The sequence below is a fragment of the Rana temporaria genome, chromosome 4 (genome assembly GCF_905171775.1).
Source record: "Rana temporaria chromosome 4, aRanTem1.1, whole genome shotgun sequence".
Classification (NCBI taxonomy): domain Eukaryota; kingdom Metazoa; phylum Chordata; class Amphibia; order Anura; family Ranidae; genus Rana; species Rana temporaria.
Window position 1 is genome coordinate 207214124 of NC_053492.1, and position 14262 is coordinate 207228385.

The window sequence follows — 14262 nt, forward strand, 5'->3', positions numbered from 1 at the left end:
AACACGCACCCATGATTTTCCCTTGGTTTTAAAAGGGGGGGGGGGTGCATTATACGCTGATAAATACGGAATTTAAATCCACATTAAATCAGCGCTCCATCCAAAAGGGGAAGCTCTGCTTGTTCGCACCCCCCACCACATTTCCCACATGGGGGGGGGGCGGGGTGGAGCGGTGTACCTGCTCCCGGGTAAGACTCAGATATGTGGTGAACTGGTGATCTATGAGTATGTCTGGCCCCCCCTCCTCCTCTTTATTTACTAAATTTTTAACATTTTTTTCCCCCATTCATTTCTTTAGTTGCTTCCTGGCCTAGGTCAAAATTATGTCATGCATCCCTAGTCTTCATTTTTGACCCCTTTGTAGAGGAGTGGTTCTCTCAACACATACTCCTGCCTGCATGCCTGAGCTAAGAGCAGATGAATGCCAGGATGCTACATGTATCATCTGCCCTTACTTAAGATGGCTGCTTCTAGAAATGCTAGGGGGTGTGGTTTTTCAAAGTGATTTTTCAACAAAATAAAGAATAGAGACGTAGATGGAAGGGCGAGTTTGTCTTGAATAATAAAAAGTAACTAAATTCTGTTTCTAGTTTGTGATGCTCACATAGTTTAATTCCGGCTTTAATCTGTCCAGCCTTGTGCTGCTTACACGGAAACTTAAAGTCAAATTTAAGACAGTGCCAGACTAATGGAATTATCAAGTAGCTAGACTGAACTTACTTTGCTCAATCTCTGCCATCACAGCAAACTTTAAATGTTGTATTCTTTTAAAACATTTAGAGTGATTATTATAGCATCCTTGTGCTACAGAGGAACACTCTATTATCTATTCAAATGAGACGGTATACAGCTCAAAAATCACATAATGCATCCAACTAGCATACTGAGACCACGGAGAAAATCTGGTAAACTACAAAAAAAAAATAAAAAAAATCCAAGCGTTTTTGCTCCCCAAGTTTGTCAAGCACAAAAGTACCTGACTATAACCCAACAGGGTAAATGGGGAGGCACACACAGAATAAAAATCTCAAGACAGAAAAAGAATAATGAGGAAAAATAATTCAACATTCCATAGGGGGGGTGAAAAAAAAAGCTAACATAACACAAAAAACAGGTCATAGAATGTAGTGGTGAGAAAGAAGAGAAGCCACATAATGGACAAAAAAGAAAGAAAAACACATGAGTATGTAAACAAACACATATTTGACCCGACGCTCCTCCTAGGACTCTATACTTGAGAAAACAGATTATTCACAAATTCCAGTGAGGTAAACCTCAAACTGCCCAAACCAGAAGGGAGGAAAAGGGTGTGAGTAGCATACAACACTCTGTAGTCTAATCCAGCAAACATAAAAAGTTAGCCAGTACTTGTTGCCCCTATTTGCAAACATACAAAACCATCTGAGAGTCTAGACATGCACAATGAACCTCTCATGTCCAGACACAAACTACGGTACATTAAACCAGGAGATATGTTCTCAGGACAACTAAAGGTTACAAATTCAAAAACACAACACGAAAAAACAACATTATATCACATGGCCCAACAAAAAAATTACAGTTAAATGGTACACGCAATCAGAAAATCTGACAAAGAAAAAAAAATGCCACTCTCTTTCGAAGCGCTCATAAGATATTCTGATCATTAGTACAGAGCTTTCAAGAGCTGATCACGACAGTTCATCCAAAATTATCAAAAAAGGGACAAACACGAAAAAAAAAAAAAAATTGTATGATACCAGTTTGTATGATTTTCGTTTAGTCAGTACGGTTTTCATCTGAGAATTTTTTTTTTTTTTTCGGAAGAGCAATAGCTCACTATGTCAATAGTTTTAAAAACTGAGTGTTCTAAATACCCAATTTCAGCTGTCTTCAGGCCAGTCAAATGACTTGCGGCTGCTTTACAGCTCCGATGGATTGCTTCTGCGGGATAGGCCATGATCTCCCACCGACATCAGCCGGGGAGATCACGTGGAAGCTCATCTCCTCCACAGAAGCGCAAGTCACATGACCAGCCTGAAGACAGCTCAAACTAGGTATTTAGAACACTCTTTTTTTAAAACTACTGACATAGTGTGCTATGCCAGTCACCAAGACCCCTTTCACACTGGAGCGTATTGCAGTACGGTAAAAAAGTCCCGCTAGCCGCGTCTTTGGAGCGATGTGTATATCGCTCCTGCCCATTGAAATCAATGGGACAGCGGGGCTATACCGCCCGCAATGCGGTGCTTTTTTGTTACAAGAATAGCGGCAGGGAGGGGCCTGAAGCAGACACAGAGGGAGATAAGAGGCAGGAAGGAGGGCAGAGGGGACAGATGCATATGACGGTGTGATGTACTTTGACCACGGTCATTGTGGTCTGTTTAGAGAGGGCATACAGGAAGTGCCAGGTTCAGGGGTTTGTTTTTACAGTTTAGAGGGGGGCAGATTACACAGCACAAGCACTGTGTAATCTGCTTTAAGGAACCAGGATCTGTAGTTTTTTTTTTTGGGGGGGGGGGGGGGGGGGGTTAACAAACACTAATCTTTGAAGAAAAAAAATGGAAGTCGATTGGTTTTGCACTTTCCAGTTTTAGTTAATAAACCCTATGTACGCAAATATCAACATTTTAGCTACAAAAATGCTCAAAAAAAAAAAAAAGTGCAACCATTAAAACTATTGCCAGTAGCGATATCATCATCATCTACAATGAAGAATCCATCAGGGTAGAATGACACCGTCACTTGGCTTTGCAATGGGCCATACAAATTTAACAGAACTGAGTATTTAGGGTAGAATCTCCTGACACTGAAGTCCTTAAAAGTACAAGCCATTCAAATTGCTAGAAACCACACAAATCTAATTGACATTTCTGGCATGGAGTTGACCTTTACCATCCACAGTAGGGTTTTGACAGGTACGTTCCACAAATTTCATTTAGGTGTAGAATAGGTGGGCTATACATGTGTTCATAGCAATTATTAGATAACCAGACTGGTTGCATAGGAAAACATTCTTCCACCAGAGACCTTTTATGGGACTCTCATATTATAGTTTTTTTGCTAACTAATTTAGGCATGTTTAGCCACACAGTGCATGTTAGACAATTTCGTGTGTATACAACCAACCAGAAATCATCTTTCTCTAGGGTGGTATCAGATGTGTAGTTTCATAGCCACATCTCACAATAGGATAAGTTGAGTGTGCCATGTGCTGGTCTGCTATTGGGAGCGTGCATGAAAGAGTGACTCCAGATGACCCTGCAGGGGAATGGAGCCACCTTAGAACTGGGCAGGGCAGGGGGCAACACTCAGAGCTCAAACATAATCAAGGGAAGAGCATTTCCAAGAGGAAAGTGGTTGTAAAGCCACTTGTTTATGAACATACAATCCCCTGTGTTTTTATTACATGTGCCCCAGTGTATTCGTTTTTTTTTTTTAAAACAATTTCTACCTTATTTCACAGTGCTCACGTGACTGCTCGGCTCACTCCTCTGCCAGACCGACAACTACAGTGGGGGCCGACATCAGCTGGGGAGGAGGGGAAGAGACAGCCGAGGCGTTAGCCAGGGAGCCAAGCAGTCATGTGAGCGCAGAGAGGAGAGCAGAGCGGCACCGTCACGAGCTGACAGGCAGAGGGGGGAGGACAGGGAAGAGCTGCGGATGACGGAGCCATGTAAACTGACCATGGTGTCAGGACTTCGCAGCCATGATAAACCGTGGTCAGTTTACAGAGGGGAGGGTAGGGAGCCAAATGACATCGCACAAGCACTGTACTGCATTACATGCTTTAATGGAACAGGATCCAATTATATTTTTCTTTAGGGTAACACTATATGTCCTCTCTTTGCAAAAAAGGTGTTTAGTATCAGTTTAGACAAGGGGTCAATAAGATTGTCGCAGTAATACACAGAATAAGGGAGATTCCAGGACACTACAATATTGTCTTCAGCATGTTCTTTTTAATACAATGTAATCTGCGGACTTGCTGAACACTAACAAACTTTTGTCTTCCTAACTAAATCAGATAACCTCACTTGTATAAGCATCACCAATGTGCTCTATTCTGCTAACAGCTTACAAGATCAATGTCTGCATGTATTTTAAGTCTGTATGCATGCCTTCCTTTGTGAAAAAAATATATAAACTAAACACATGAAATACAGAGCAAGCCACAAGAATTCCTTTACAGCGAGCTAGCCTATTCAGTCTCTGCCTTAATGATGAAAACAAAATCGAAGAAACAGCCACACACTACATTACTACAACAAGGTACCAAATGTCGCATCTACTTTCTACTAAGCCAACAGATAAAACAGCCAGCATCTACTCAAACATCAAAAGAACTGGGCAAACCCCCTGTATCCTCCTCCAACAGAAACTGCAAACCAACACCGCAGGAATGTAAAAACATCCCTAGGCACATGTAGCTCAGAAACACCAGCGCAATGAGTCAACAATCCAACAACTAGGGACACTCAACGTCCTCACCATCTGTGTGAAAATCAACCAAACGCCTTACAGACAGACAATAAAATAATCCACACAACATCTCAGACACCTTATATGCTTACCTGAGACCCAAAAGACATAACATACCTATCTTGGTTTATCTACATCAAATACCTAGCACTGGCTACAAAGGTCTGGAGCACTTCTAAAGCTCCTACACATGCAGGCACCTTCAAATTAGGTGATGCTATCAGGTCACACCAATTCCTTCAAATGTCAGTTTATATTTCTTTTATATAATCAAAAGGGCAACATTACACAGCACATTTAGGAGCACTGTAACAACACTGTACCTTTGGGGATGCTGGCCAGAATGACTGGACTCCAGAGAACAAGTACCTGAGCCATTGTTAGAGGCAATACACCAATTTTCCATATGTGTGAGTAGCCATGGCAAGTGGCTTACAATCAAATCAAAGCTCTTATTTGTTATACATTACAACACATTAAGGTCCCATTCACACCTGAGCATTTCGCAACTCCCCCAGTTTTCAATTATACCTGTTGACACCTAGTGTCCCCTGAAGATTGTAGTAAAAAAAAAAAAAAAAAAAAAAAAAAAGACAATTTTATTTTGAGCTACAAGCATTTTTGGCCCCAATAGACATTAAAAGCAGTATTAAACGCTGCAAACTTTAATTGCCCGCTACAGATTTTTACCATAATATGCCAGTATGCACGACATACTAGACCATTATGACAGACTAACCTTTCAAATGAAGCCCTCCAGTGCTGTGCTGACACCACTCCCAGTGCTTTCATCTTCGCCTGGTCTTCCTTTGGAGTTGGCACTCTCCAGCCATTTGAATGGAGCTCTGCAATCAAGGCAGACTTAAGCTGGCCATAGATGTTTTGAATCATGTACGGACATGCTGGATGTACTCCAATTAATTGATCAGATCAATTGGGGCACATCCAGCCTGTTGGATTTTACGTGTGATTGACAGTGCCTATTATAGCCACTAGCAGTAATAAATGTGTTCTCCCGGCAGGGGTGGCTCCTCCCGCCTGGAGAACACAATGTCTTAATGGGAGGGATTACCCCAAACACTGACTATTTTTTTCTTTTGGGCAACCACGGGTCCATATCTGGCCAGCTTAGTGTGTCCTGAATGTAGAGTAGATGGCACATGCGCCAGTGACATCAACTGGAGACAATTTTAAGATCTACTAAACGGAGCAAGCTTAGACCATTTTTAAAAAAAGGTACCTGCAGGCAAGACTTAATATAAGCTCATCTGTAGGACACACATACTATATATACACATACACATACACATACACACACAAACACATACATATATTTATTACAGTATATTGTTTATTTCCCCCCTTGTAGTTCATTTTCTATTAGGTACAAACAATTAAAAAATACACTTAAGCCTCAAACACCCGAAAAAACGCCTGTCAAACACTCAGAAAAAAAACCCTGAAAATTAAAAAAAAAAAAAAATGGACCAGACAGGTTTAAATGTAAACCAGCATGTATTGTTCCTTTGCTTTCATTTTAGTGACACCCTGTCACAAACACCTGATGCCTACACACAGCCATTCGTTTTCAGCAACCAATCTGTGACCTGATGGGTGTCTGGAGTCACCGGTTACCCCTATTTGTATTGAGGTGGAGTCAAGAATTTATTATTTTTTTTATACTTCACTGTGTGTAAACTTAAGATATTAGTCTATTTTTATTGTTTTACCACGATATTCTGTTTCCTAATAGATTTCACCCCATTTATTTTTATCCACAAGTTCCAAAAATGAAAAAAAAAAAAAAAAAGCATAGTACAGGGTTGAAACTTCATAACTAGGCCCTTATGGCTCAGATCTCACTAGTGTGACTCCAAAAGTCACATGACTTCCAGGGCAACTTTGTGACTTGAATGCAACTCAACACACTATATGCTTGGCATTTGCAACAGAGGTTGCATCAAATTAGTGCAGAAACCTTTTTGGAGTTTTTTACAGCAGTTAGAACATGGTTTTTTGACTTGTCATATGATTTTGCATGTTGCAAGTCGCATGAAATGTTCCACTAGTGAGAACAGAGCCTTTAATCATTAATGGCATTTAGGAAAAAAAAAAAAAAGGTAAAGAGATATAGATAGATAGATAGATAGATAGATAGATAGATAGATAGATAGATAGAAGCAAAAACCAACTTTGCATGGGGATAAATTTGTGGTCTTCCTGCTGGTTTTGCTACATAAAGGCATGACTATCAAATTCATCCATGCTGAGGATATACAGTACAGTAATATTTTAGCCAAGATGAATTCTAAGAAAAATAAATACAATGTGTGCGTTTTTTTTAAATTATATATATATATATATATATATATATATATATATATATATATATATATATAATTTAAAAAAAACGCACACATTGTATTTATTTTTCTTAGAATTCATCTTGGCTAAAATATTACTGTACTGTATATCCTCAGCATGGATGAAATTTGATGGTCATGCCTTTAAAGTAGCAAAACCAGCAGGAAGACCAAAAATGAATGCCAATGCAAAGTTGGTTTTTGCCATTTTGAGAAAACCTGCATGTGATCTTTGACAAACCAATCCGGGCCATTAGTAAAGAATACATAGTACCCTGCCATTGGGTTTGGCTAAATGTAACATTATGTCATGGAGCACCTGACATTCAATGCCTAGCATTCCAATCCAAAGCCAATGGGGTTGACTTAAAAAAAAAAAAAAAGTGAACTTGCTTGACTCTTAGTAATCTAACCCCAATATTTATTATGTGTGTATTATTGATATGGATTACAGAACAGCTTCCTATAGCACCAGTTATTGAATAAGTGACAAGTAAATTACATTAACATAGCACCCAGTCAGGGTTAAACTTGCCTGCAGTAAAGTAAAATGTGATTGTTTGCTAAAAGTTCCAGGACTTTGCACATCATCATTATTCTACTTTACTAAATAAACCAGCAGACTGCAGGCAGGGTCTACTTCTCATTTATGGTAAGATTAGAAAACCAGCTCCGACTCTGAATTTTCAACATAAAAACTAGCTCAAGTACAGAAGGAAAAAAAAAGCAGAATACTCGGCAAAACACTTTACAGTAAAGTCTATCATCTTCAAACTGAATTGTAGAAAATAAAAATAGTTGATACACCATAATTAAAAATGTGCTCATGCTTGCACAAAGTTAAAAATAGTAAAATCCTACATACATAAATTGCTTTAAAAAGCTGCCTCATTTTTAGTGTTTAAGGTAATACAATTCCAACTGACTCATCTGAACTAGCTAAGGCAAAGAGATTTGCAAGATTACGGGAAAAAAAGAGAGCGATAGATAAGAACCACTCCCAGCCATCCAGGAGGAAAAGTGAGGTTACCTGAGAAAATCACAGTGGAAATTTTCAGGAACGGGGACAATGTGCGACCATACAAGACAAGCTAGATGAAAAGAAAATAGAACTACACAAATTATATACCAACATTTAAAAAAAAAATCTTCATTCACACTGCCTTGATTATAAATTATTCATATGCAACAGGAAAGGGAAAAAAAAATCATGAATATTCACAAATCACTAATTAGTACACACACACGGTTTGCACTAGATAAACCTGAAAGAATAGGCGTAATTAATGAAATGCGAAGAGTTTATTTTCCCAAGTGCTGAATCAGATGACACAATCTAACATCCTATGCAAACGTTTGCCTAATTCACCTTGGAAATCGGATTTTTAAAAGATTAGAACGTGGAGGTGTGCAAACTGGAAAACAGTCACCAACTGTTTTCTTAAAATGTCACCACACCCTGTCCTTATCATGTATTCAAGAAGGATAAAGGCAAGAAAAGATGGGAGATAGGGAGGCTTTTGGCAGGAAAGCAATTAGGAAGGCATAAAAAGGTAAAGGAAAAATCAAACTTTACTATACTACAGTCCTGTCATTTATAAGAAAACGCCTATCAATCACCTAAACAAGGGCTCTTCAATGTGTCCCAGGCACTGCTCAAAAGCTGTTAGAAAACACTCACGTATGCGTGTTGTTCAAACACATTCGAGAGTCAAAATTACTGGCAAGTGTAATAGATTGAAAAAGTATTTTGTTTCCCCCCAAGTATGCCCCATTTCTAATAGATAGGAATCTTACAAAGAAAAACGTCAAGCACAGAGACAGCGTGTCTGGGCCATTAGCACTAACCAAACACATAGGTTAACCCATACTTAAGCAGACCCAACCTTTTCACTTCCCAAGATCAGCAGCAGGATCACATAGGGAAGAAGGTACTAATGCAACAATTATGGAAAGTATTTATTAAAAGTGGCACACATAGGGAAGTCCTCTGTTGTGAAAACAAGATCTGTATTTTAAAAATAGAAGAAAATAAATAAATGCAGAAAGGGTTGATAAAGTGGGGAAAATAGTAGAGAAATTGGGGTAGAGCTTTAGCTGGATGCACAGTATGCTCTTGTTACACATGAACAAAGGCACAAATAGCTAGCATAGATCTACAGATACTACACTGCATTAACACAGCCCTGTTATTTTAGGAGCAGCTGCGGACTGCGAACATCGCTCACAAACAGGATCAAAGGTGAAGAGCCCTTTCCTCTGCTGGGTCCCCCATCCATCACTCACTACATCACTGACATACTTCAGGGGAAAATAACTCATACCTGCAAGCAAAGTGCAAATTAAAAGAAAAAAGGCAGCTTTTGATCACCTGTTGCTTCAGCTGTTGATGGAACTACAAATCCCAGCATGTCATAGTACAGAGACTTGTAATTACGCTACGAGGCTGATCTGCCCAGACTACATTTTTGTGGTTGACAATGGCTAGGTAATAGGAGACCGGCCCCGTAAAACAAGGGAGTGGAGCAGTTCTGCATAAAGGAAAAATAAAAGGAAAAATGGCGAGAAGTTGAATAGCTCCTGTGAAGTCCAGTGGGGCCTAGGTCCCCTAATTATAAACGGGCTAGAACCCACAGAAATCATTTGTGGCCACATAGAGCAGAGACCACCTCCAGTGAAAATTCGAGGTGACAACGCCACTTCATCACCCACCCAGTGTACCCATAATCATAGAAAGTAGACACTGTCTAGGCAGCAGCCACAGGTGCCATTAGAAACTATAGAATGAGGTGACCATGGAATAGGGGCAAGTCTATAATGGTGGTCACATCACTCTATTGAATGGGGCAACTCTATAGGGGGGCTGGCCATAGTAGGGAAACACTCTATAGAAGGTTACAGACAGCGACTATGGAATGGTGTGAAGGAAATAAATTGGGGAAGAATGTCCAGAATGGTGGGGACTCTCTGGAATGCTGGTAAGGCTTAATAGACGCCAATGATGGCTCTATAGAAGTGGGTGATGGGTCTATGGACTGAAATGGGAAGGCTCTATGTCAGGGATCCTCAAACTACGGCCCTCCAGCTGTTGCGGAACTACACATCCCATGAGGCATTGTAAAACTCTGACATTCACAGACATGACTTGGCATGATGGGAATTGTAGTTCCTGAACAACTGGAGGGCCATAGTTTGAAGACCCATGCTCTATGGAATAGGGGTGACTTTATGGAATGTGGTGGCTTTATAGACTACATACATAAGTAGGGGGATCTCTACATAAAGGGGGATCACAATGAAAGATGGGGGATCACTACAGTAGAGGGGGGAATCACAATGGGGGGGGGGTCACAACGAAAAAGATTGCTACAGAAGGTGGGGGATCACAATGAAAGAGGGGATTGCTATGGGGGGGGGGTCATTACAGAAGAGGGAGATCACAACATGGGGATTGCAACGGAAGGTGTGTGATTGATGTGGAAGGGGGGGGCATAACAGAAGAGGGGGTTCACTACGGAAGGTGGGGGGTTGATATGGAAGAGGGCAATCATTACAGAAGAGTGGAAGTGGGGATCGCTACAGAAGGTGGGAGATTAGTACAGAAGAGGGGGAATCGCTACAGAAGGGGATCACTACAGAAGAGGGGGATCACAACAAGGGGATTGCAATGGAAGGTGTGGAATTGATATGGAAGGGGGGTCTTTACAGAAGAGGGGGGATCACAATGGAAGCAGGGATCGCTACAGAAGGTGGGGGATTAGTACAGAAGAGGGGGATCATTACAGAAGAGGGGGGATCGCTACGAAAGGTGGGGTCATTACAGAAGAGGGGGATCACTACAAAAGGTGGGGTCATTAAAGAAGAGGGGGATCACTACAAAAGGTGGGGGATTCGTACAGAAGAAGGGGGAAATGATACAAAGGGGGGGGGGGGGTCATTACAGAAGATCGCTACGGAAGGTGGGGGAATCGCTACGGAAGAGGGGGATCATTACAGAAGAGGGGGACCGCTACGGAAGAGGGGGACCGCTACAGAAGAGGGGGATCATTACAGAAGAGGGGGGATCACTACGAAAGGTGGGGGGATTCGTACAGAAGGGGGGGGGGTCATTACAGAAGATCCCTACGGAAGGTGGGGGATTAGTACAGAAGAGGGGGGGTGGAAATTGCTATGGAAGAGGGGGAATCATTACAGAAGAGGGGGATCACAAAGGAAGGGGGGGATCACTACAGAAGGAGTGGGATTGATACAGAAAGGGGGAGATCCCATGGAATTGTCGGTGTAGAATGAGGCAGAGAAGGCGTCGGTTGGTGTAGAAGTCCCGGTGATATTATGGAGGCAGATCACGTAGTACGGAGCCCGGACACACATAGACGATACACAAGGAGCCCCCGTATGTCTCTCACCTTCCAGTCCTGTAACCCCCGCCAGCAGCCACATCACCATGCTGAGGCCGATCATGTCTGGGTGTCCCGCAAACATCACTCCGCTATAACCTCAGATCACCCTCTCATCCAAGGGGAGCGCGGTCCACCTCTCTGGATCGGGTGTAGATGCCGGCACACTCCGGTAGGTGTTCCCTAGTGGTCGCTGTGTAGATCCGATGTGCTCCCAGACAAGTCCTCCCCGATGTGTCCTCCCGGCTGTAGCCCGCGGGTGTGCACGGCTCTCTTTGTCCTCCCCCCCGGCGGGTGTATCCGGCAGACTATAGGTTCCCCGGGGTACACTCGTGCCACTTCGGCCCCCCGCGGGTGTTTACAGTCTCGTGGACCCCCCCGCGGGTGTACTCGGGTAACTCCCGACCTCACACTGGCGAATCCCGCACTGCAGCCACAGCTCAGTCTGGGGGAGGGGGCGCGTCAATCACGGGGCGGGCTCCGCCTACATGCCCTGTCAGCAGTCCCCCTCTCCTATTGCTAGTCGGCTATCAGCGGAGGCTTCACCCACATAGGCGCGGGACACGTGGGGAACTGAGCGGCGCGGGCGTGCCTCAGAGAAAAGATGAATTGAGTTGGGCGGGCTGAGATGCGCCGGGGCCCCGCCCTCGTATTTTTATTGGCTGCTTTTTCCGTTGCCATGGCAATACGGTGGATGGGATGTCAATCACGGCAGGGTATCAGTTGCGGCGAGCGGCCTCTGGCGGCTGAGAGGCGACACTGCAGCCAATGAAAAGCACAGAGGAAGGAATAAAAGAGGGAGTGCAGGAAATAGGAAAGGAATCATGAAAAGTGTGCGAGGATCATTAAAGGAGATCTATCATCGTTCTCATTTCATTTCCTCTGACTACGACTTGTGCCACAAAGTTCCTGGTAGCCGGGACTCCGCCCTCTGTGCTGGTGACATGCATTGCTTCAGTGTATGAGGCACTACCATCTCCTCTCAATACAGAGGACACTTTGATTTCAGAATGGGGGGGGGGGGGGGGGGAGAGTTCACACAAGCCCCCAACGTGCACCCATCATGCAACACTGTACCCACATCAACTTTTTATCATTTTTTTCACACTAATAGAGCTTTCCTTTAGTGGTATTTAATCACCACTGGGCTTTTTATTTTTTTGTTAAATTAACTAAAATAGGCAATTTTGGGGAAAAAAATGTTTTTCAGCGTTTGTTATAACATTTTAGAAACAGGTAATTTTCCTCCTTCACTGATGGGCACTCCACTGATGGGCACTAATGGGGCTGCACTGAGGTGCTCTGATGGGTCTGCACTGATGGGCACTAATGAGGCTGCACTAATGGGCACTGATGAGCCTGCACAGATGAGGCTGCACTGATTATCTGTGTAGATGTCCCTTTTACACAAGCCGGTGCTATGGTTAGCATTGCTTCTGAGCATGCGTGTTTGTACTTTGGATTTTTTTCCCGACTGAATTGTGTACACACGATTGGATAATCCGACAGCACACATTTGTTGTCGGGAAAATTTGAAAACATTTATTGTCGGTAAACCCGACAAAAATTGTCCGATAGAGCATACAGTCAGATTTTCCAACAAAACCCTGTCAGCACACATTTTTTGTCGGAAAATCCGATCGTGTGTACAAGCCATTAGACCTCCATACACACTATTAAGCCTCGTACACACACGCATGCTACAAACCAATGCTAACCATAAGACAACATTAGCAGAAGTTGCCCAAAGGGTGGCGCTTAAGAGCAGAAAAAACACATAGTTTTGTGTATGTTGGCTGAAAAAGTCACAGCCAACATGCTTCGCACAAAATTCTACGGATTTGTCCGATGGAAGTCCGATCGTGCGTATGAGGCTTTAGATGCCACGGATTTGTCCGATCGTGCGTATGAGGCTTTAGATGCCACGGATTTGTCCGATGGAAGTCCGATCGTGCGTATGAGGTTTTAGATGCCACGGATTTGTCCGATGGAAGTCCGATCGTGCGTATGAGGCTTTAGATGCCACGGATTTGTCCGATGGAAGTCCGATCGTGCGTATGAGGCTTTAGATGCCACGGATTTGTCCGATGGAAGTCCGATCCTGCGTATGAGGCTTTAGATGCCACGGATTTGTCCGATCGTGCGTATGAGGCTTTAGATGCCACGGATTTGTCCGATGGAAGTCCGATCGTGCGTATGAGGTTTTAGATGCCACGGATTTGTCCGATGGAAGTCCGATCGTGCGTATGAGGCTTTAGATGCCACGGATTTGTCCGATGGAAGTCCGATCGTGCGTATGAGGCTTTAGATGCCACGGATTTGTCCGATGGAAGTCCGATCCTGCGTATGAGGCTTTAGATGCCACGGATTTGTCCGATCGTGCGTATGAGGCTTTAGATGCCACGGATTTGTCCGATGGAAGTCCGATCGTGCGTATGAGGTTTTAGATGCCACGGATTTGTCCGATGGAAGTCCGATCGTGCGTATGAGGCTTTAGATGCCACGGCTTTGTCCGATGGAAGTCCGATCGTGCGTATGAGGTTTTAGATGCCACGGATTTGTCCGATGGAAGTCCGATCCTGCGTATGAGGCTTTAGATGCCACGGATTTGTCCGATGGAAGTCCGATCCTGCGTATGAGGCTTTAGATGCCACGGATTTGTCCGATGGAAGTCCGATTGTGCGTACGAGGCTTTAGATGCCACGGATTTGTCCGATGGAAGTCCGATCCTGCGTATGAGGCTTTAGATGCATTTGACTGCCACTGCCAGTGAGGAGATTACCTTCTCACCGTCTGCTTTAAATCTGTAAATGCTGCACCGCCACACTGCAACTATGGTGGAGAATGTATACTGCTGTTTGCCCCCCATGCCCCCAACAAAATAAACCCCCAGCTTCCACTGGGTTAGCCGACACTCCAGAATTTAGAGAAATCCAAACTTTAATGGCTGTAGCGCCCTGGGGTTTAGTCAGGGAGCTCCTCACCAAATTCCTTGTCAGGAGAATACTACTGTAGATAGTTGTTGATCCATTGATTTCTCC

General features: G+C 43.3%; 1 protein-coding gene across 2 annotated transcripts in view; it reads right to left on the reverse strand.

Annotated features, from left to right (window-relative positions):
• Positions 1-11767, reverse strand: part of EPHB3 (EPH receptor B3) — a 54672-nt gene extending 42905 nt beyond the window's left edge. For both annotated transcript variants that reach the window (XM_040349794.1, XM_040349795.1), the window contains exon 1: positions 11231-11767. In XM_040349794.1, coding sequence (XP_040205728.1) covers positions 11231-11306 — 76 coding nt within the window. In that variant the 5' untranslated portion in view covers positions 11307-11767. The remainder of the gene's footprint in view (positions 1-11230) is intronic.
• Between the last annotated feature and the right edge of the window lie 2495 nt (positions 11768-14262).